Genomic DNA, 24,550 nt, shown 5'->3' with positions numbered 1-24,550 from the left:
CGACTAAGCAAATGCTTATAAACTAATGGACTAACTTCCACAATAAACTGTGCGTGGAGCTGCTAGGGTCCCACAGTCTAAAACTAAGTCCATTGGCACAGGCATGCAAATGAATTAAACCCTGCACTTGATCATTTGTTTACTATATTGCAAATGCCATCTAATATGTGAGGACCATAATATAAAATGATAAAGATGACCGACAGCAATCAGGAGTTTCCTCCCCCACCCCATCACTTCAGACTGGGAGTGCCCAAGAGCTTATGGTGCTGGAGTATTTCTGAATGCTACACACAGTCTTGGACCTGCTGCAGAGGGACATTGCACCTATGCATCATTACTGCAGCTATACAGGGACAGCAGTTACTCTAGGCGATTTACTGTCACCTACTACCCACCTCCATGGCAGCTTCAGAAATTGCCCTGTCAAGCCCATGGGGGTTTATGAGGCAGTTATTGGTCGCACGGTTTGGATGGCCTCAATTTCCACAGTGAAAAATGTGTAATTTTTCTCAGAAACAGAACCTATGGGGACCTTGCAGCTCCATCCACAGTTTATTGGGGCAGTTAGTGTTTGGTGGAATTTTGCCAAAGATAACATTACTTTTAATATTTCTCTTTCAGACGTGATGTAGCTTGTAGCTACTCTGCAACGTTTCAGTCCACTTGGCTGTGGCTTGGGATCCCGATAGTGAACCTTCTGGTCAAAAAAATTAAAGAGTTGAATTCTGATTGTACAGGGGACAAGTTTCTTAAAGGAGCATACTTTCAATGTCTCTCCCCTCTGCCTGGAACAATACCAATAGTCTACTAGACATGGAGGTTGAATTTCCTTCAAAGTATTTAGACAACCATATCTTTCAACGAACCAATACAGAATTAACAGTTGTTTTATTTAATGGTTTACTTGGTTGCTAATGATTCAGAAAAGAAAATGCATTATGCTCTTCTTTTAGTTCAATTAAAAATGCATCAAAGTAACATTGGACCCATGCCAGTAAACCCTTCAACATGCCCAGTGCCATTACTGCAGCTTATTAGTAGTAACCATTGCTGATATATCAGGTTAAAATCTGCTTTCATCAAAATGCTTCAATAGTTATTTGGATGAAAAAAATGAAAGCAAAAAGACTGAAGAGCATTATTAGGTATTGAAAATTAACACAATATGAATTTTGTCAAAAGATTAACATTCTAAATGAGTGTTAGCACCCGTACTTTATGAGCTGTGAGATAGTCCATTCGAAAATTACATGGGGTGTCCAGAGGCAGCTTGCTGGTTTTGGCCACAGAGACCGGTGACAGTTGCAGGTCAGTCCTGAGAGAGGTGTGGGGAGGTGAAGCCAAGAGGGATGGTGGAGTGGGGAGCCCGGACTGGCAGTAGCCTGCAGTATTTTGGTAGAATCCCAAATAGCACTCTTAAATTGGTAATCAGGGGTCCATGTATGTCATAGGACCCTGATTTGCATCTTAAAAGGCACTTCCCTCCTGAAATGGGCAGGCTTCTTCAGTCATCCTGCAGTAGGTTCCTGTGAAAGCAGCAGCCAGCTGAGCCTAGGTTAACGGGTGTCTAATTCTACGGAACAAAGTCTAGTTTAACCCCGTTACCCCCAATTTCAGCAGATTAGAACTGACTGTCAATATCTTTAACGTTAGCACAAAGTCAGATCATTCATTAACCGACCAGATTAGGAACAAGAAGCTCTTAACACATTTTCAACACTAAAAGAACCAATCAAATCAAAACACTCCAGTTTTTTTAGTTACAGAAAGGCCCACAGATGAAAGTCCAAATTCCATGCTCTCACGACCACAGTGGGAAACTCATGTTCACAGGCTATTGGATCAGGGATTCACTGTTTTAGCTACATCTTAGAGCTGCACTTCCTTTGAGCAGTGTTTCTCACTTGGAGCACGGGATTGCAGAATTAACCCTCTAGGGTCTTCAAAAAGAAATATTGATGAAAAGACAATGATGAGAAGTGGAAGGCAGCATGGTGGAGTCCTTCGACTTAACACCTGTACAGTGAGCATTCTTCTTCAGCGTAAACAAAACACAGCACCTTTGCTGTCATTTTATGCTCAATGCCAAATTAGATTACAAGCTGAAGGCACAGGCTTCAATGCACAACATTGCAGAGCTCTAATCTGTACACAAATTCATCACAATACTGGATTCCCACTAAAAAACATAGTTTCAGGCAAAGAATTCCCATACAGCTCATGGCCACCTACAAAATGATGCCAACTGCTGCAATTCCAACGTGCAGCATGTGTGTAGAAAGGTCTGCTTTGTTCAACCTATAGCAAGTACTCAAATAATAAATAAGGAAACTGGCATAAGGGAATTCTTAAGCAGATCAAGACGGAATTAGACATGGCAAAGCTATGCCCTAGTACTGAATAGAACAGTAGCAATGAAATGGAGAAGGTGAATTAAACAAAAGGAATAAAACGTAAATGATGATGCAGTAGCACCTTGAACCAGCATTCTGCCAGTACAAATATACATAAAAACACAATAAGAATGTTTGTTTCTGTACTTTTTTTGCTACGTTCACTCATTGTTAATACAGGAAGATAGAGAAGAAAGCCAACTCGATGCATAAAGAAAATACATTGCAGTGGGATGGGGGTGGGGGGAGGGGAGGGGGGGGGGGGGAAGGTATGACATATGTGAAAAGTCTGTTATGGCAACTAAGAGTAAGAATATATGTTAAATAAATATTTCCAGGTGGTAAGTGAAGCCATAGAATGGCCTGCGCAGAAATGATACCACATCTAAAAGGTATTAAATCATATGTGGTTAATGGGTTGAAAACTATGCAGGTATTTGTGTAAGGCAGAAACCAATAGGGAAAGAAAACAAACACTTTAGCACTCGCTGCAGTTTCTCTGGCAGACCAGGATCTCCCTTGTTCCTGAGGCATGTGGCCACCATATTAAAACAACATTCCAGCAAAATCTACAGAGTTCATGGAAGATCAGCCACAAGAAAAACAAAGAGGGAGTACTGGCTGGTTAAAAGTATGTATAAAACGTTGCGCATGCCACTTCATAAAATTCCAATTTATTGCATTATAGCTGGGATGTCAGTTGTTATATTTTCATCAGTGACAGACTGTTTTCTTTTATTCATGTCCAGAGAGGTAGTACAGGTAATTTCTGTGCCGTCGGAGGCCTCTTCGTCTCTTTTTCGCTTGTGCTTCATTGGGTTTTCTCCCTCACACAATCTTCCCTCAGGGAGTCCGAGAGATCGCAGGCACACAATAGCTGCGGATTGTTCCACTACCTTCTTTGTTTTATCCCTGAAAAGAAAAATAATGAGGCTAATTTTAAGGTTATAATGAAAAAAAAAAGGATCTGTTTAAACAGGCATCACTGTTCGCTGGGGAGGGAGGATAGCTGGAGCAGCAGTTTGTCACGTTCATAATGTTAATACATGCAAGTGACATCATTTATATTTTTACCCTACATACAGTTGCATTTTGACAGGAGCTACACCGTTGGTCTGACAAACACGTACCCAAAAATGGAAAAATCATCCTGGTTATTACCCCTGATCTATAGAAGTCAGGCAAGGACAAAGTTAGTTCTGATTGGGATGTCCTATAGAGTGGAATAGCTTGTTGATGTTTAGTTTAGACTACAGGAAGTATAAACCAGCATGAGTCACAGGAGAAAAAAGGATGAAAACTGGGGAAAGATAAACACAAATTATATAACAGATGTTACGATCAGGTGAGGAGAGGTCACTTGTCTCTTATCCTTCCTCTTATTTGACTGCAACAGAGTTTATTCCTTTGTTAAACAGTGGATGTGGTTACCACTTCAGTAAGTGTTTTACGTTTTACCTTTGTTGTGATCGTAGAAGAACCAATCGGATAGGTTTTCTTGAGTTTAAACAGAAAGAGGTGAGTTTATTATATTTAATAATCTAAACCTGATCTAAATAGAATAAAATAACACTACACATTCACGCATGCACTCACACGAAAATCACACACACACTCACAAATAGATGAGAGTGATGAGGGGTAGATTTGTGGTTGGATTAGAGTCCAGAACACATAAAAATTAATACACAGTCTGTGGGGTTGGATGATTCCGTTGTCCTCCTGCTGAAGTTGTGTTCTTGCAGTCTTTGGCTGGTAAATGTGCAGGTGGCTGGCCTACCTGGTTCAGGCTTTTCCTGTAGGCTGAATTGTAGATGGCTTTCTTCCCCTGGTGTCTTTGCCTTGGATCCAGCAACTAGGCTTTGCACGAGGTCTTCTGGAGAGAGAGAGAGCTCTTCTGGCTTCTATCCAGAATCAGTCACTGGCTTGTCTCTTTTATCCAAGGGAAAATGCCCAGCTTCCACAAGATGGACAGACAGACAGTCACATGACTGCCTCAGTGTATTGCCTGGAACCTTCTAATGAGATTCAAGAGTTTCAAGTTTAGGAATTTCAATCCCTCAGGCTTCAGGATGTTACTATTTACACCTGGAAGGGTTGGCCCTTTCAAAGTTAATATGCCACGATGGCTTTGAATGCCACACGAATGAATGTAATCTCTCGTGGTTCACTCAACAGAGTAAGCCATTGTCTTGTGTACAGGCTCAAACAGGTGTCACCTGTTTGAGGCCTTGGAATGTCTAAGGTGTTCAAATGCAAATTGCAGTGGCCATCTTGGCTGCCAGCTTTTTAAAAAAAAAGTTAACTGTAGAATTCCAGCTCTTTCTGTTTCATTAAAAGTTTAGTGTATGTTTCCAATCAATGAATTAAAAAAAAAACCTTTGGCATAGCAAGTTTTCTTGACACAGACCTGAGATTTATTCTAAGTCAACTACAAGCAGCTGATTTGAGATTAGACATTTTTTACCTTATAAAAATCATAACCTGACAACACCAGCATCTATACAGAGAAACTTTGATTCAGTTATCTAGTGTATAATGCAATAGCTCCAACAAAAAACTTGAATTTAAATGATATAGTGATCTTAACTAAATGTTATTTTGAACGAGCCACATAAATGCTGCAGTGCACAAGTGCATCTCAGCAATGAAACAAGTAAGGAATGCTTTCCACAGATGTAAATGACTGGTTATCATTTAGGCTGCATTTGCTGACAGCGCAACCACTAGCTGGTGCAGTACTTGCACATGTGGCCTCATGCACTGAAACGTCACTGTCTGCGTCGTTTTTGGCAGTTGCCAGTAGTAAAGGTGGCGCTGCTCAATTTATCACAAAAATGAAAACAAATGAAACCCAAAGTCTCCCTCCCCTCCCCTACCTATCTTGTCACTGTCTCTCTCCCCCGCTTCCCCCTTGCGGAGAAGAATGGCAGCAATTGCAGGAGGGAGTGGGGAGCAGAAGCAGAGCAGAGGGGAGGAAGTGGCGAGTGGTCCAAAGTTAGGTGGGGGGGCGGTGCGGGGGGAGTGGAGAGTGAGCAGCCGAGGGAGGAGAAGTGGCGAGGCGGGAAGCCAGTGCCTTACAGGTAAGTGGAGTAAGTGGAGAGGTGAAGCGGGGAAAGAGCGGCCGAGGGAGGAGAAGTGGCAAGGCGGGGAGTGAGTGGTGAGCAGACGTTGCAGTACATGACGACGTTTTCGCGAGCAAGTGTGAATTAGACCTGGCAAGCTGGGTGCTGACGTAGGCTGCACATGTGCAGCACCATACTGACTGCAAGAGTCTCTTCTGCGCATGTGCGAAGCTGGGAGCCCTCTGATGTCAGCGCTGGGCTACATTGTCAGGAGTCAATTTGTATCATTTAAGCATATGGCCCCAATAAAAAGCAACCCTCACTCAAATAGATCATAGAAATTTCTGACTCAAACCATAAAGGGCAAATTAATTTATTAAGGTCATATTTTCTCAAAGCAAAATAGCCCTTCAGCAATTAATTAATTAATACGTACAAATGAAGAGCAATATTGCTAAGCTTTTAATAATCAGGTAAACTTCTGAATATTGCAGGTCAGAAACTGACTGCACATCAAGTCAGAACTCTGGAGGACAATGGGATTTTTGTTTTGAGTATTTTTTAAATGTTAATCATTTGCTTGGTGTTCAGTTATTTGCTTCTACCAGACTATAAATAGTCTCACTTTACCCTTGTACGTTGTACCAGGCAAGAAAGGCTGAGGAAACATGCCAATGTTAGTGAAAGTCCAGTCACTTGTTAAAGTGAACTCCTGTTAACCCTTGGATTAACTGGCTGGACAGAGTCAGGATCAAATAAAATTTCACCTGCTTGTACAGGTGGAAAACAGTTCAAGCTTTTTAACTTGTACTGGTTCCTTTTCTCACCCCTGCTTTGGCTCAGTCCTTTCAGCTGGCAAGGTAGGTGAGCAGCTAGGTTGTTTAGCCACTGCTATTCTGTACCTAACCGTTGGGAGGTGTCAACTGCACCATTCCATCCTGTGGGGAAGCACCTGAGTTAATCTTGCATTAAAATGCCCAGATAGCAGCTGTGTGAGAACAAGGTGTAAACCTGTGCTGTGCTGCTCTACGGCCCGGATGATGGCACATCAACTGGACAAACTTAATGGTAAATTTTCAGAGAGAGCTGTTACACAACACAAAATACCTAAGATTGGGCTCAAGTACTATGATTAAATCTGCACTTAATCATTAGCTTAAAAAATCCTATCCCCATTTCAAAAAAAAAGTTCTGAGACATTTATAAAGGACTTCATATTTGTAACTCGACCTCAGAGTTTACGTATTTCTGGAAGCCAAGCAACGATAAGATATGGAATCACAGAGGGTACAGCACAGAGAGGGGCTACTTTGAACATCAGCTCTTTGCTGGAACGATGAGTATTCCTGCCTGAGTCAGAAGCATAAGATTTATATCCCACTCCAGCCAGTCTTGGTGATTGGAGACTGGAGCTCTGGCTCTGCATTCAGGGTTGACATCGAGAGAGATACTCAAGCCTCGTGACTGTGGGTGGCCCAGCCCTCATCAGATAGGCTGTGGGAGTCCATAAGCACGAAACATATGGGACTAACCACAATATCAGCTGGTTTAAAGATGGTTACAGCTATGGAAGAAGCATTTACATTGCAGCCTGTCAGACTGTTAAATAGTTTGAGAATTCTACCACAATTCTCCAAGGGAAGATATAAAAACAACTAGAGAAATTCAAAATTATTCCCAGTGCCCCAAGCTCCCCCTACAGCCTGCACCTTCCTCAAATATAATCTTCCTGCTCTTCAGGCACTGTCCTCTCCTTCTCAAAATGAGCATCATTATCCCTCTCCTGAAAAAAAAAATCTACCCTCCACTGCTCCATCTTGCCAAACTACTCATCTCCAATCTTTCCTCTCTAATCTGTGCTCTTCTCTCGAGCAACTCTCTGTTTGAATCGCTCCAATTAGGTATCCACCCATATAACTGAAATGGTCCCAATCAACCCCAGAATGCAGAGTCAGAGCTCCTGTCTCCAATGACTATTGCCATGTTGCATTATCTTCCATATTCTGCTCGACGTGCCTGCAGCCTTTTTTCATCTAGCCACACTATCCTCCTCCAATGCCTCTTCTCTGTTGCCCAACTCGGTGGGATTGTCCTTGCAATCTCACCTTGGGGGTCACTCAAGGATCTATCTTTGGGCCCCTTCTCTTCCGCATTTTCATGTTGCCCTTGGAGCATGTGTAGATATGGGCTCAGCTTCCACATTTATGTTGAAGATACACAGCTCTCTCTCTCTCTCTCCACCAGGCTCATGACTCCTCCACTGCCTTTGTGTTGCAAGACTGCTCGTCGAACATCCAGTCTTGGACGATCCACAATTTTCTCCAGCTAAATATTGGGAAGATCTAAGCCGTTGTCTTTGGCCACTGCTACAAACTCCGCACCCTTTCCACCAACTCTATCCCTCTGTCCAGAAACTTTCTCAGGCTGAACCAGACCTTTGAATCCCACTTGACCCTAAGGTAAGCTTCGACTTCATATACTCTCCATCCAAAGACACCTACTTCCACCCCCATAACATCATGTGGCAAGTCCCACTTACCAATAACCTTGTTCTCACTGACTCACACTGGCTTTCACTCCCCCAGTGTCTCAAATTTGAAACTTTCATCCTTGTTTAATTCCCTTCATGGCATCAGCCACTGCCCGCACCACCTCCCATCCCGCCCCCACTCCATCTCTATAACCATCACCAGGAGTACAATCCCTGCCCCTCAAACTCTTCATTATTCTAACTCTGGCTTCACCCCCATCCGTTTGCCCCACTACTGGTGACCAGGCCCTCAACTGAATTTCGGAATTGCCTCCCTAAACCCAACTGTTTTGTTACCTATAAGACTTTCCTTAAAACCCACTGTTTTGTCCAAACCTTTGATCATTACTCATACTTGGGATCAATGGTCATTTCTCCCCTTGTGAAGTATATTGGGATGTTTTTCTATGTTAAAGGCACCGTATAAATACAAGTTGTTGTTGTCCTTTCGATAATGAGGATCCCAAATCAGCAAACAGTGCATTAAAGGTGATTCAGCCAATCACAGAATTGTTACAGCACAGAAGGAGGTCATTTGACCCATGGTGTCCACACCAGCTCTCCAAATGAGCAATTCATCTAGTGCCATTCCACTAGTGCCTTCTTCCCGTAACCCTGCACATTCTTCCTTTTTAGGTAACAGTCTAATTCCCCTTTGAATGCCTCGATTGAACCTGCCTCCACCACACTCTCAGGCAGAGCATTCCAGATCTTAAACACACGCTGTATGAAAAAGTTTTTCCTCTTGTTGCTTTTACTTCTTTTACCAATTGCTTTAATTCAGTGCCCTCTCGTTCTCGATCCTTTCATGAGTGGAAACAGTTTCTCTCTATCTATTTGGTCGGTGGAGTTGTGGATAGTGTCGAAGGGTGTTGTAGGGTACAGAGGGACATAGATAGGCTGCAGAGCTGGGCTGAGAGATGGCAAATGGAGTTTAATGCGGAGAAGTGTGAGGTGATTCACTTTGGAAGGAGTAACAGCAATGCAGAGTACTGGGCTAATGGGAAGATTCTTGGTAGTGTAGATGAGCAGAGAGATCTTGGTATCCAGGTACATAAATCCCTGAAAGTTGCTACCCAGGTTAATAGGGCTGTTAAGAAGGCATATGGTGTGTTAGCCTTTATTAGTAGGGGGATCGAGTTTCGGAGCCACGAGGTCATGATGCAGCTGTACAAAACTCTGGTGAGGCCGCACCTTGAGTATTGCGTGCAGTTCTGGTCACCGCATTATAGGAAGGATGTGGAAGCTTTGGAAAGGGTGCAGAGGAGATTTACTAGGATGTTGCCTGGTATGGAAGGAAGGTCTTACGAGGAAAGGCTGAGGGACTTGGGGTTGTTTTCGTTAGAGAGGAGGAGGAGGAGAGGTGACTTAATAGAGACATACAAGATAATCAGAGGGTTAGATAGGGTGGATAGTGAGAGTCTTTTTCCTCGGATGAGGATGGCAAACACGAGGGGACATAGCTTTAAGTTGAGGGGTGAAAGATATAGGACAGATGTCAGAGGTAGTTTCTTTACGCAGAGAGTAGTAGGGGCGTGGAACGCCCTGCCTGCAACAGTAGTAGACTCGCCAACTTTAAGGGCATTTAAGTGGTCATTGGATAGACATATGGATGTAAATGGAATAGTGTAGGTCAGATGATCGGCGCAACATCGAGGGCCGAAGGGCCTGTACTGCGCTGTCATATTCTAATTCTAATACTCTGTCCAGACACCTCATGATTTTGAATACCCCTATCAAATCTCCTCTCAGCCTTTGCTTCTCCAAAGAAAACAGTCCCAACTTCTCCAATCTATCTTCATAGAAATGTTTTCTACAAATTTATTATTACTTTAATATTGTGCTTTACACTGGGGAAGGTGCTACGGCAGACTAGTGCCCTTTTTCTGGGCCATGCTGCACCTTTAGCAGCTTCTGAAAGAGAAAGCGGGTTTGGAGATCTTGGAAGCCTAAATATTTCTTCGGATAGTGAACAATTTAAGTGGATAATTTAACATTTTCACACAAACTACATCATAACTGGTGGATTATTACAAGCTTTTTCTCTTGGAGAATAACATTCTTTTTAAAGCTGTTTTCTTCTGGTACTATGCAATATCAGAGCCAAGGCAAAAGACAACCTGTTCCAAGGATTCAGTCAGTGCTGCTCTGAATAGATTGGCAGGACATGTACAGCATTAGGCCAGAAGTGATTTGGTCTCTGATATTTGTGTGGGAAAGCACCTGGTCTCTGGCCAGGTCATCCTTCCCTTCTCACCAGCTTTTACTCTACCAAAGGCATCAACGTTTTAATAGAGTTGCATGGGTGCCAGGTGCTATTTGGTATCTTATACAAGTGGACATTGCTCGTGTATGATCCTAGATATTAAGTGTCAGCACACTATCTGACCTCAATGGGGCAGTGGGAAGGGCCTCATCCTGAGCTGACTGTGTCCTCACCCGATAAGCATACATACACACCAGCAGGGCTTCTCTGCTAGCTAACCAATAGAACTTTGGTCAATATTCTCCTCAACAGCAAGAAAGCCAACTGTAGCATCCCTAACTTAAAACATAGTACAGTCCTGTCTCCGACCAGGGAACCTCTGGTCAGTACAGTCAGGCTTCACAATGTTAATCAACTGAACCATTTGGAAGGGAGGTGGGGATGCTCTGTTCTTCCTAACAGTGATGCAGTTAAAACTGGGCACTCAGTAGAAACGCACATTCAGCCACCTCATGGTGTTGTGCAGATGTCCCAAACTGCCATCCAATGAACACCACCCAAACCAATTCTAATCTGTACAAACACATTATGGCTGGAATTTTACGAACCCTCAAAGTGCGGGATGGTGGCTGGGGGTGGGGTTGATGGTGGGCGTAAAATGGAGTGGGGGGCTGCGGGGGGCCCTTCCCGACCAGTTCCCGCTTTACGCAGGGCAAGAGCGGGAAACGACCCGCCCTCCCCAGGCCAATCAAGGCCCTTAAGTGGCCAATTGACGGCCGCCACAGGAGATTTTAACCTTGGCCAGTTGGGCGGCCCAGGCCTGAGAAAAGCCGCCTGACAAAAGCAGGCAGCTCTCTGATGGCTTGATGGGGGCGGGGGGCCCTCCTGGTCAGGGCTGCCTCCTATGTCCCAACCACCCGAAATGTCCAGCAGGGCCCTCGCCCCACCCCCCCACCCCCCAATCAACCACCCTTGCCTCGCCGGGGCCCAACTGATCACCCCAGGTGAGGCCCTTAAAAGTTACCTTTTCTCGGGGTCGTCCTTCCTGTTCTTGGCGATGTTGGGTTGCACTCCCAGCAGTAGCCACCGCTCCCGGTGGCGCTGCTGGGACTAAGAGCTGCCAGCCCACTGATTGGCTGGCAGCTCCATTAGGCGGGATTTCCTGCCTCAATGAGGCAGAAGTTCCACCTCAGACTTTTTAAAAGGCTTGGGGACCATAAAATTCAGGCTGGATCCCCAGGCCAGGCAGATGCGGGATCGCCACCTACCTTTTGGTCGGTGGACGGCTCCCATCCAACGAGGATAAAATTCAGCCCTATGAGTTCAACAACTCCAAACATTTAAGATGAAACAAAAGCCTACAAGTGAACAAGTTACAACCGCAGAGACTAATCTGAATACTCGTGGAAGAGAACATGTGAACAGATGAAAAAATAAAAGTTCATCTGCTATTCTCTACCATGCTGTCAAGTAGACCTCTGGCAATTATTTCACCAGAAGAAAAGTAAGACACCCACTCAGCATTCACTTGCATTGGGTAACTAGGTGGTGCAGTAGGTTTGTTATTGGCCTATCACCCCTGGGATCTCAGTTTAAATACAGCTCAGAAAGGAGAAAGGAAAGGCTCTGCCTGCTGGCCGTAGGCGACCTATGTGAAATGGGTTCTTTTTATTTGTTCATGGGATGTGGGCGTCGCTGGTAAAGCCAGCATTTTTTGCCCATCCCTAATTGCCCTTGAGAAGGTGGTGGTGAGCTGTCTTCTTGAACCCCTGCAGTCCATGTGGTGTAGGTACATCTGCAGTGCTGTTCACGAGGGAGTTCCAGGATTTTGACCCAGTGATAGTGAAGGACCAGCGATATATTTCCAAGTCAGGATGGTGTGTGACTTGGGAGTGGGTCTTGCAGGTGGTGGTGTTCCCATTCATCTGCTGCCTTTGTCCTTCTAGGTGGTAGAGGTCATGGGCTTGGAAGGTACTGTTGAAGGAGTCTTGGTGCTTTGCTGCAGTGCATTTTGTATATGGTACACACTGCTGCCACTGTGCGTCTGTGGTAAAGGGAGTGAATGTTGAAGGTGGTGGACGGGGTGCCAATCAAGCAGGCTGCTTTGTCCTGGATTATGTCGAACTTCTTGAATGTTCCTGGAGCTGAACCCATCCAGGAAAGTGGGGAATATTCTATTATGACTCCTGACTTCTGCCTTGCAGATGGTGGACAGGCATTAGGGAGTCAGGAGGTGAGTTACTTGCCACAGAATTCCCAGCCTCTGACCTACTCCTGTAGCCACAGTATTGACGTGGCTGGTCCAGTTCAGCTCCTGGTCAATGGTGACCCCCAGGATGTTTATAGTGGGGGATTCAGCGATGGTAATCAGAACAAAGAACAGTACAGCACAGGAACAGGCCATTCGGCCCTCCAAGCCTGCGCCGATCTCGATGCCTGCCGAAAATAAAACCTTCTGCACTTCCGGGGACCGTATCCCTCTATTCCCATCCTATTCATGTATTTGTCAAGATGTCTCTTAAACGTCGCTTTCGTACCTGCCTCCACCACCTCCCCCGGCAGCAAGTTCCAGGCACTCACCACCCTCTGTGTAAAAAAACTTGCCTCGCACATCCCCTCTAAACTTTGCCCCTCGCACCTTAAACCTATGTCCCCTAGTAACTGACTCTTCCACCCTGGGAAAAAGCTTCTGACTATCCACTCTGTCCATGCCGCTCATAACTTTGTAAACCTCTATCATGTCACCCCTCCACCGTTCCAGTGAAAACAATCCGAGTTTATCCAACCTCTCCTCATAGCTAATGCCATCCAGACCAGGCAACATCCTGGTAAACCTATTCTGTACCCTCTCCAAAGCCTCCACGTCCTTCTGGTAGTGTGGCGACCAGAATTGCATGCAATATTCTAAGTGTGGCCTAACTAAAGTTCTGTACAGCTGCAGCATGACTTGCCAATTTTTATACTCTATGCCCCGACCGATGAAGGCAAGCATGCCGTATGCCTTCTTGATTACCTTATCCACCTGCGTTGCCACTTTCAATGACCTGTGGACCTGTACGCCCAGATCTCGCTGCCTGTCAATACTCCTAAGGGTTCTGCCATTTACTGTATACTTCCTACCTGCATTAGATCTTCCAAAATGCATTACCTCACATTTGTCCGGATTAAACTCCATCTGCCATTTCTCCGACCAAGTCTCCAACCGATCTATATCCTGCTGTATCCTCTGACAATCCTCATCACTATCCGCAACTCCACCAACCTTTGTGTCGTCCGCAAACTTACTAATCAGACCAGCTACATTTCCCTCCAAATCATTTATATATACTACAAAGAGCAAAGATCCCAGCACTGATCCCTGCGGAACACCACTAGTCACATCCCTCCATTCAGAAAAGCACCCTTCCACTGCTACCCTCTGTCTTCTATGACAGAGCCAGTTCTGTATCCATCTTGCCAGCTCACCTCTGATCCCGTGTGACTTCACCTTTTGTACCAGTCTGCCATGAGGGACCTTGTCAAAGGCTTTACTGAAGTCCATATAGATAACATCCAATGCCCTTCCTTCATCAATCATCTTTGTCACTTCCTCAGTGGTTAGCACCGTAGCCTCACAGCTCCAGCGACCCGGGTTCAATTCTGGGTACTGCCTGTGTGGAGTTTGCAAGTTCTCCCTGTGTCTGCGTGGGTTTTCTCCGGGTGTTCCGGTTTCCTCCCACAAACCAAAAGACTTGCAGGTTGGTAGGTAAATTGGCCATTATAAATTGCCCCTAGTATAGGTAGGTGGTAGGGAAATATAGGGACAGGTGGGGATGTGGTAGGAATATGGGATTCGTGTAGGATTAGTATAAATGGGTGGTTGATGGTCGGCACAGACTCGGTCGGTCAAAGGGCCTGTTTCAGTGCTGTATCTCTAAAAAAAACTAAAAAAATTAGTGAGACACGACCTCCTCTTCACAAAACTATGCTGCCTCTCGCTAATAAGTTTGTTTGTTTCCAAATGGGAATAAATCCTGTCCCGAAGAATCCTCTCTAATAATTTCTCTACCACTGATGTAATTATAGGCTCACTGGCCTATAATTTCCTGGATTATCCTTGCTACCCTTCTTGAACAAAGGAACAACATTGGCTATTCTCCAGTCCTCTGGGACCTCACCTGTAGCCAATGAAGATTTCTGTCAAGGCCCCAGCAATTTCTTCCCTTGCCTCCCTTAGTATTCTGGGGTAGATCCCATCAGGCCCTGGGGACTTATCTACCTTAATGCTTTGCAAGACACCCAACACCTCCTCCTTTTTGATAATGAGATGATTGAGACTATCTACACTCCCTTCCCTAAGCTCATCATCCACCAAGTCCTTCTCTTTGGTGAATACTGATGCAAAGTACTCATTTAGTACCTCGCCCATTTCCTCTGGCTCCACACATAGATTCCCTTCTCTGTCCTTGAGCGGGCCAACTCTTTCCCTAGTTACCCTCTTGCTCTTTATGCTGTTGAACATCAAGGGGAGATGGTTAGATTCTCTCTTACAGGAGATCGTCTTTGCCTGGCACTTGCGTGGCATGAATGTTACTTGCCACTTATCGGCCCAAGCCTGAAAGTTGTTCAGGTCTTGCTACATGCAGGCAATGACTGTTTTAGTATCTGAGGAATTGCGAATGGTGCTGAACACCGTGCGATCATCGGCAAACATCCACACTTTTGAGCTTATGAGGGAGGGAAGGTCATTGATGAAGCAGCTGAAGATGGTTGGGCCTAAGACAATACCCTGAGGAACGCCTGCAGTGATGTCCTTGGACTGAGATGATTGGCCTCCAACAACCACAACCATCTTCCTTTGTGCTAAATATGACTCCAATAACAAAAACTTATATTTATATAGTGTCTTTTATGTAATAAAATATCCCAAGGCACTTCACAGGAGCATTATAAACAAAGTATGACACTGTGCCACAAAAGGAGATACTGGGTCAGATGACCAAAAGATTGGTCAAAGAGGTAGGTTTTAAGGAGTGTCTTAAAGGAGGAAAGCTAGGTGGAGAGGTGTAGGGAGGGTATTCCAGAGCCTGGGGCCTAGGCAAGTGAAAGCGTGGCCACCACTGTTGAAGCGATTAAAATCAGGGATGCACAAGAGGCCAGAATTATAGGAGCGCAAATATCTTGGAGGATTGTGGGACTGGAGGAGATTTATTTACTTATTTAGAGATACAGCACTGAAACAGGCCCTTCAGCCCACTGAGTCTGTGCCGACCGACAACCGCCTGTTTATACTAACCCTGCAGTAATCCCATATTCCCTACCACCTACCTACACTAGGGGCAATTTACAATGGCCAATTTACCTGCAAGTCTTTGGTGGTGGGAGGAAACCAGAGCACCCGGCGAAAACCCACGCAGTCACAGGGAGAACTTGCAAACTCCGCACAGGCAGTACCCAGAATCGAACCCGGGTCGCTGGAGCTGTGAGGCTGTGGTGCTAACCACTGCGCCACCCGTTAAAAGGAGGATCACTAATTCTTCATTGTTGTGTGATGTTTCAAGACCTCATACTCGACCATTTGCCAGCACAAAGACGACTTGTCAAACCAAAATACTGAGAATCAACCGTTTCTGCTTGCCTGATAAGTGCGGATCGTCAGCATGGATTTGTTAAGGGAAGATCTTGTTTGACCAACTTGATTGAATTTGTTTGAAGTAACAAGGAAGGTAGATGAGGGTAGCGCAGTTGTTGTAGTCTACATGGATTTTAGCAAGGCTTTTGACAAGGTCTCACATGGCAGACTGGTTAAAAAAATAAAATCCCAGGGGATCCAGGGAAATGCAGCAAGGTGGATACAAAATTGGCTCAGTGGCAGGAAACAAAGGGTAATTGTTGACAGGCGTTTTTGTGACTGGAGGGCTGTTTCCAGTGGCGTTACAAAGGCTCAGTACTGGGTCCCCTGCCTTTTGTGGTACATATTAACAATTTGGATGTACATGTAGGGGGCATGATCAGTAAGTTTGCAGACCACACAAAGATGAGATAGGGAGGGGCAAGGCCATGGAGAGTTTTGAAAACATGGATGAGAATTTTTAAAATCAAGATGTTGTTTGCCTGGGAGCAAATGTAGGTTAAGGGGTGATAGGGGAATGGGACTTGGTGCAGTTAAGACACAGGCAGCAGTAAAATGTGGGAAACCAGCCAGAAGTGCATTGGAGCATTTTCCTCTGATTCACAATTACTTCAATTTTGCTAAGACGTCTTGATGCCACACTCGGTCAAATGCTGCCTTGATGTTAAGGGTAACCACACTCACCTCACGAGTTCAGCTCTTTGGTTCATGTTTGGACCAAGTTGGTCATGGGGTCTGGAGGCCAGCGTCCTGGCAGAACCCAAACTGAGCGTTGGTGAGTAATTGCTGCTTGATAGGGCTGTCAATGATACCTTCCATCACTTTGCCGATGATTCTGAGAGTAAACTGATGGGGCGGTAATTGGCTGAATTGGATTTGTCCTGCTTTTTGTGGACAGGACATATCTGGGCAATTTTCCACACTGTCAGGTAGATGCCAGTGCTGCAGCTGTACAGGAACAGCCTGGCTAGGGGCGCAGCTGGTTCTGGAGCACAAGGCTTCAGTACTACAGTCGGGATGTTGTCAGGGCCTTTGCTGGTTTTTGGTCATTCTTAATCCCTTTCCTAGTAGGCATGGGCCTACAGCACAGAATTGTCCTACTTCAGAACTAATCGGCAGTCTTACTCAGAGATACCACAAAATGGCTGGCTGAGGGTGGGAAATGGAAAGAATGTCACACCAGTAGAGTAGAGGCTGAAGTAGATGGAGCTTTACACTGCGTCTGGCTGTGCTATACCTGACACATTTACTTGATGTTAATGTACCTGAAATGAGAAGAGCTTCATTCCCTTACCTTGATGAGCCAAAAACAATTTTTTTTAAAAACCTGAATGAGATAGGCCGAACAAGTTTAACTACCAAAAGCGATCCATTTATTCTATCTAATTAGTTTTTATTTGCTACTGAATGCAAGCAACAAACAGCAGAAACTGCATTTACTGCAAATGCCATCTAACATACCCATTAAACAGCTTAATACCAATAATTTCTCTTGGACACAGAATCCTACCCAGTAATAATTGTAAACCATCAAAGGGATTGCTGTATCATTGCAAAGATATTAGCCATGTATCTAAGGCTAGTGGAACACCGGTGGGCTGCAGGAATTTCACAACCTGCTTTGCAGAAAATGGCCAGGAAAATCTGAGGATCTAAACATTACTTTTGAAAGACGAGAGATGGCCTTAGAGAACCAATTGATCTGATTAGAACTGAGCATGTCACAGATACTCTAACTCATTGAACAAGGATCTGACCCATTTTCTACATCTAATAATTCCAATAGCTTTAACAATTTTTATTTAACTGCACATTTTCCTAGTTCGCATGCTACATTCTCAGTGGATCATAATGCTGTGTAATGAAAGCTCTTTAAAGCACAAAGTAAATATTCTCATTAATCTGTAATTATCTGACTAGTTAATCTTCAGCACAGTTTTCTTTACTGGCTGAAGAGTCTGCAAAGTTTTGTTTTCTGTAAAATCCTTTGTTAACATATAGTCGGTCATGAATTAAACAAAAATTTCTATCCCCACAGGTGGTGTGTTTAGACAAGGTTACATTTAGTTTAAATTCAGTGCAATAAGGAAGCAGCAAAACAAAAACAGACTGAGTTTAAAGCAGACTGAATCTGTGCTAATAATTAGTTATCTAATTGGAAAACAAAGTTTGACATGAAATGGATGAAAGCAGCTGATGGACATTTGAGCCAAACTTGATTTTTGGAACCAGGAGTAGGATTTAGAGAGAGGCAGAGAATCAAGCTCCACATTACTTACCAACAGGAGGAGCTGTAGTGTTTGTCTGCTACTGTCACGACTGAATTAAATAATCTGTCCGAAGGTCTTTGTATCTAGTACAGAACAAAACATCCTGTTAAATAATCTTGCTGAAGGTCTTTGTACATAGCATAGAACAAAACATCCAGTTAAATAAAAACAGATAATGCTGGAAACACTCAACAAGTTAGGCAGCATCTGTGGAGACAGACAAGGAGTCAAAGTTTCAGGTCAATGACCGTTCATCAGAATTAGAAGAAGTTACAGATTTAACAACTTTTAAGCAAGCGTAGAGCTTGGGAAAAGGAGGAGAGGGAGTGAAGAACTCCAACTTCTTCCATTTCTGATGAAATCTCATCAAACTGAAAGGTTAACTCTGTTTCGCTCTCCATAGATGCTGCCTGACCTGCTGAGTGCACATGGCATTTTCTGTTTTTGTGTCAGATTTCCAGAAGCTGTAGTATTTTGCTTTTGATCCAGTTAAATAAACCATTTAAAGGGATTTGTATCTAGCACAGAAGAAAACATCCAGTTAAACATCTTAGTCAGTAACTTCAATCAATCACCTTAGTTATCAGAATTTATTTTTTTTAAATAGCAAAGTCTGCCCTATTATCCTGGTGCAAATTAAACCCCAGTGTAAATTGTGGGTTCATACAACCCAAGTGTTGCCCCACTGCAAAATGTGTGATTTATTTGTTATTTGATGTATCTCATTGAAAAAAATCTGAATGTTCTCAAATTGTGTGCATTATCGTCCCAGTTCCACATGCTCCTTATTGGAGAACAGTTAGCGATCTCTTTGTAGCATTTTCCAGTTTTGGAGATGTGCAGTAACTTTGAAAGGAACTTCCATTTTAAGAATTCAATTTCTATAAAGAAAGTCGTTCAACTCCTATCTGCTGCAGAATGATCATCCTCACTTATCAGTTCTGATTAACTAGATTTAAACATGGAGCAGTATAACATTCTAACTGTAGAACAAAGATCCTATATAGCCTTACTAAGCAGTATTCATTTAGCATGCCAATGGAGAGCCAGCTAAAAGTATGTTTGCCTGTATGAAAACATAAATCACAGCACAAACTAATGGTTTATAACTTACTGTATCATACACTGGTTGAGGAAGCTTCTGTTTTCGACACCACTCAAGTAATATCATTTTGGGCGTGATTTGAGGTGGGTAGTCACGCCTGGAGGAAGCAACACAAACAGCAGCAGTCACTTGAAATGTGAACGGCGCACAATTCTGTTTTTTTCATAATATTACAATATGTATTGTTGGGCTGACAAAAACAACCCAAATAATTCTAGTAAAACATTTGTTGGACAGGTAATTCTTTGGACAGTTCATTAGATTTAGTGCAGAGCTTTAAGACAGGATACTGGACTCGCGACACCTGTTTATGGATGCTTTGTAGTTACCTTCTAAGACAGTATGCTTACATTCTTTGGCAAAATATTGTGGCTACAGTTCTCGTTAAATGGTCTTTAAATCTGCCAATGGACTCTTGCTGCCAGTTGGAAAACACAGAGAACAATGGAAAAATGGTTAGTGGACGATTGCCACTGGCAGCAGTTACTTTGACATTCCACTAGTCATTTTCCTTTATTTGTTTTGTCCCAGGTTCACTCAAGCTTTTCCTTCGCAGACACACATATTGTAATTAATTTCTGAAACTTTTAGTTCAGGGACGATGCAGTGTAACCTATATTCCAGCTATGATTTATGTGCAATAGGACAGAATGCCATTACTACCCACTCTATGTACAGCAGGCAGTGGAAAAGATTCTTCACTGCCAGGACAGAGAAGCGCTTTCCCTGGTGTGTTTGTGTAATTCCTGTAAAATTCCCATCTTGACAGCTTGTTAAATTTGAACCTTTGACTCAGCCATAAGCTATACTGCTTCACATAGATGGTGCCTCAGTAAGGGAGCACAGGGCTGTTTCCAGATTCATGAAAAGAATATCTCTATTTTAACTGATGGAACTTTGGTCAGTAGCCAAACTCTCAGGCTGAAGTATTACTTTGGTTCCTCATTGGTGGTTGGTGCAGTTCACGGACCCTCCTGCGTGAGACTGAAGCCACCAGGGTGTTGGTCTTCCAGCAGTAGTTGCTGGATAGTCATCAGGAACCCAAGATGATTTTCCTCTCCCCCAAGCCATAAGCACTGAACCTAAGTGCTCCCTCAGCAGAGATCCAGTATGTCAGCAACTGGTGGTGGGGTGTGGGAGTTTAACCTGGGACCTTCCTACTCTGTATTGCTCATCTACCCACTGCACAACACTGGGACACATCTGCTGTCTTGAATTGTATCCACTCTAACCTAATATAACTGTCATTGCCCTTTTTTTGTCTGAGAAAACTAGCTTTGGAAACCATTTTCTTACCCTTATTCACTTCTTTTTTTTAATTTCCAAAATATACTTTATTCATAAAAATCTGTAAAAATTACATTGCCAAACAGTTTCAAACAGCACCAAAAAACACAAACATTGCAAGGGAGATCAGTTTCCTTCAATACAATCATGAGTTGCCTCACAATCATTCCATTTCATTTGTCATGCCATTAACATTTTTACATTTTACAGCAAATGAAAACTTTCCCGATACAGTTCGAGGGGTTTCCCATTGGATCCAGCCCCTCAGTTCAGCTTGGTGGGGGGACCTTACACTGTGGTCTTTCCCCATTGAGCCTTTGCTGCGGCTGCCCCAAGCTTTAGTGCGTCCCTCAGCACGTAGTCCTGGACCTTGGAATGTGCCAGTCTGCAACATTCGGTCGTGGACAACTCTTTGCGCTGGAAGACCAGCAAGTTTCGGGCAGACCAAAGGGCGTCTTTCACCGAATTGATAGTCCTCCAGCAGCAGTTGATGTTTGTCTCGGTGTGTGTCCCTGGGAACAGCCCGTAGAGCACAGACGCCTGTGTTACAGAGCTGCTTGGGATGAACCTTGACAAAAACCACTGCATCTCTTTCCACACCTGCTTTGCAAAGACACATTCCAGGAGTAGGTGGGCAACTGTCTCTTCCCCACCACAGCCACCGCGGAGGCATTGCGCGGAGGGGGCGAGACTTCGGGCGTGCAGGAAGGATCTGACGGAGAGGGCCCTTCTCACCACCAGCCAAGCGACATCTTGGTGCTTGTTTGAAAGTTCTGGTGATGAGGTATTCTGCCAAATGACTTTGACGGTCTGCTCGGGGAACCATCCGACAGGATCCACCGTCTTCTTTTCCCGTAGGGCCTTGAGGACATTCCGTGCAGACCACTGCCTTATGGATGGGTGGTCAAAGGTGTTTTTCCACAGAAACTGCTCCACGAAGGATAGGTGGTATGGCACGGTCCAACTGCATGGAGCGTTCCGCGGCAATGTGACCACGCCCATCCTTCGCAACACCGGGGACAGATAGAACCTCAGCATGTAGTGACAATTGGAATTTGCGTACTGGGGATCTACACACAGCTTGATGCAGCCGCATACGAAGGTGGTCATCAGGATGAGGGCCACGTTGGGTACATTTTTCCCGCCCTTATCCAGAGGTTTGAACATCGTGTCCCTCTGGACCCGGTCCATTTTGGATCCCCAGATGAAGCGGAAAATGGCTCGGGTGACCGTCACAGCGCAGGAGTGGGGTATGGGCCAGACCTGCGCCATGTACAGCAACAACGTGAGCGCCTCGCACCTGATGACCAGGTTCTTACCCACAATGGAGAGAGATCGCTACCCCCACAAGCTCAACCTTTGTTGTACCTTGGCTACTCACTCCTCCCAGGTTTTGGTGCACGCCCCGGCCCTTCCCAACCATATCCCCAGCACCTTCAGGTAGTCTGACCTGATGGTGAAGGGGACAAAGGATCGGTCAGCCCAGTTCCCAAAGAACATGGCCTCGCTCTTGCTGTAGTTAACTTTGGCTCCCGAGGCCAGTTCAAACTGGTCGCAGATGCTCATCAGTCTGCGCACGGACAGCGGATCCGAGCAGAAGACGGCGACGTCATCCATGTACCGAGAGGTTTTAACCTGAGTGCCTCCACTGCCTGGGATTGTTACCCCTCTTATGCCCGCATCCTTCCTAATATACTCAGCAAAGGGTTCAATACAGCAAACAAACAAGATCGGGGAGAGAGGACAGCCCTGTTGGACTCCAGATTGGATCGGGAAACTTTTCGATTCCCACCCATTGATTGAGACTGCGCTATATATATATATATATATATATAAATGATTTGGAGGAAAATGTAGCTGGTCTGATTAGTAAGTTTGCGGACGACACAAAGGTTGGTGGAATTGCGGATAATGATGAGGATTGTCAGAGGATACAGCAGGATATAGATCGGTTGGAGACTTGGTCGGAGAAATGGCAGATGGAGTTTAATCCGGACAAATGTGAAGTAATGCATTTTGGAAGGTCTAATGCAGGTGGGAAGTATACAGTAAATGGCAGAACCCTTAGGAGTATTGACAGGCAGAGAGATCTGGGCGTACAGGTCCACAGGTCACTGAAAGTGGCAACGCAGGTGGATAAGGTAGTCAAGAAGGCATACGGCATGCTTGCCTTCATCGGTCGGGGCATAGAGTATAAAAATTAGCAAGTCATGCTGCGGCTGTATAGAACCTTAGTTAGGCCACACTTAGAATATTGCGTGCAATTCTGGTCGCCACACTACTAGAAGGACGTGGAGGCTTTGGAGAGGGTACAGAAGAGGTTTACCAGGATGTTGCCTGGTCTGGAGGGCATTAGCTATGAGGAGAGGTTGGAAAAACTCAGATTATTTTCACTGGAACGAAGGAGGTGGAGGGGCGACATGATAGAGGTTTACAAAGTTATGAGCGGCATGGACAGAGTGGATAGTCAGAAGCTTTTTCCCAGGGTGGAAGAGTCAGTTACTAGGGGACATAGGTTTAAGGTGCGAGGGGCAAAGTTTAGAGGGGATGTGCGAGGCAAGTTTTTTTACACAGAGGGTGGTGAGTGCCTGGAACTTGCTGCCGGGGGAGGTGGTGGAGGCAGATACGATAGCGACGTTTAAGAGACATCTTGATAAATACATGAATAGGAAGGGAATAGCGGGATATGGGCCCCAGAAGTGCAGAAGGTTTTAGTTTAGGCAGGCATCCAGATCGGCGCAGGCTTGGAGGGCCGAATGGCCTGTTCCTGTGCTGTACTGTTCTTTGTACTGATGTTTACGTAGAGCAGTTTGATCCAATTGCAGATTCCCTCCCCAAACCCCATTTTGGAAAGCACATCCATCATGTAGGTGCGCGATATCCTGTCAAAAGCCTTCTCCTGGTCCAGGCTGATGAGGCAGGTGTCCACCCTCCTGTCCCGTACGTAGGCGATCGTATCCCTGAGTAGCACAAGACTATCAGAGATCTTCCTGCCGGGTACAGTACAGGTCTGATCGGGGTGGATCATCAACTCCAGAGCAGACTTGACTCGACTGGCTATGACTTTGGACAGAATCTTGTAGTCAACATTAAGCAGTGAGGTGGGCCGCCAATTTCTGATTTCTGCCCTCTCCCCCTCCCGCTTGTAGATGAGGGTGATGATGCCTTTCCTCATGGATTCTGACATGCTGCCGGCCAGGTGCATACTCTCGTATACTTCCAGCAGGTCATGGCCGACCCAGTCCCACAGGGCCGAGTACAACTCGACCGGTAAGCCGTCGCTTCCAGGAGTTTTACTCGTCTCGAAGGACTTGACGGCCTTTGTCAGCTCGTCCAGAGTTAGCGGCTTGTCCAGTCACTCCCTCCTGCTGTCATCTAAGACCTCTGTGATAGATGACAGGAAGGACTGGGAGGCTCTGCTGTCTGTGGGCTTCGCGTCATACAGCCCAGCATAAAAGGATTTGCTGATCCTTAGTATGTCGGACAGCGAAGACGTTACCGAGCCATCTTCTTCCTTCAGGCTGCTGATAACAGAGCTCTCTCTGTGTACCTTTTGGAAGAAGTAACGCGAGCACGTCTCATTCTGCTCGATGGAGCGGACTCTGGACCGGAAGATGATCTTGGAGGCCTCCCTGGCAAAGAGCAAGGCCTGCTGGCTCTTCACCTCTTGGAGGTCCTCCTTGACCTCGACCCCCATTGACTGCAACCGGAGCAGATTTTGCATACTTTTCTGGAGTCGGGACATTTCCCTGTCTCTCTCTCGCCCTTTGAACACCTTTGTGGATGAAGAACCTCTTGATGTTCTCCTTAATCGCTTCCCACCAGTGAACTGGAGACTCAAAGAGGGGTTTCACGGTCCTCCAACCTTTGTAATCCCTTTTGAGTTCCTCAACGTTCTCTGGGGTCAGCAGTGTAGCATTGAGCTTCCACGTCCCTCTGCCAACCCGCTGGTCATCCTGTAAGTGACAGTCGGCCAGTAAGAGGCAATGGTCGGAGACGAATACCGTCTTGACGTCGGTGGATCCGACCGTGACAGCACGGGACACAAACAGGACGTCAATCCTGGAACGGGCAGACCCG

General features: G+C 45.2%; 1 protein-coding gene across 5 annotated transcripts in view; it reads right to left on the bottom strand.

The window, feature by feature from the left end:
* Positions 1-858: 858 nt before the first annotated feature.
* dus2 (dihydrouridine synthase 2) overlaps positions 859-24,550 on the bottom strand; it is a 111,016-nt gene continuing 87,324 nt past the window's right edge. For 3 of the 5 annotated variants that reach the window (XM_068049489.1, XM_068049493.1, XM_068049491.1), the window contains 3 exons: positions 19,193-19,280; positions 18,088-18,161; positions 859-3,329 (listed from right to left, as the gene is read on the bottom strand). In XM_068049489.1, coding sequence (XP_067905590.1) covers positions 3,071-3,329; positions 18,088-18,161; positions 19,193-19,280 — 421 coding nt within the window. In that variant the 3' untranslated portion in view covers positions 859-3,070. The remainder of the gene's footprint in view (positions 3,330-18,087; positions 18,162-19,192; positions 19,281-24,550) is intronic. The other 2 variants (XM_068049490.1, XM_068049492.1) reach the window with 1 other exon arrangement.

Source organism: Heterodontus francisci, chromosome 17 (assembly GCF_036365525.1).
Source record: "Heterodontus francisci isolate sHetFra1 chromosome 17, sHetFra1.hap1, whole genome shotgun sequence".
NCBI classification, from domain to species: Eukaryota; Metazoa; Chordata; class Chondrichthyes; order Heterodontiformes; family Heterodontidae; genus Heterodontus; species Heterodontus francisci.
Note: the sequence above shows the minus strand (reverse complement) of the source record. Positions and strands in the feature narration are given on the sequence as shown.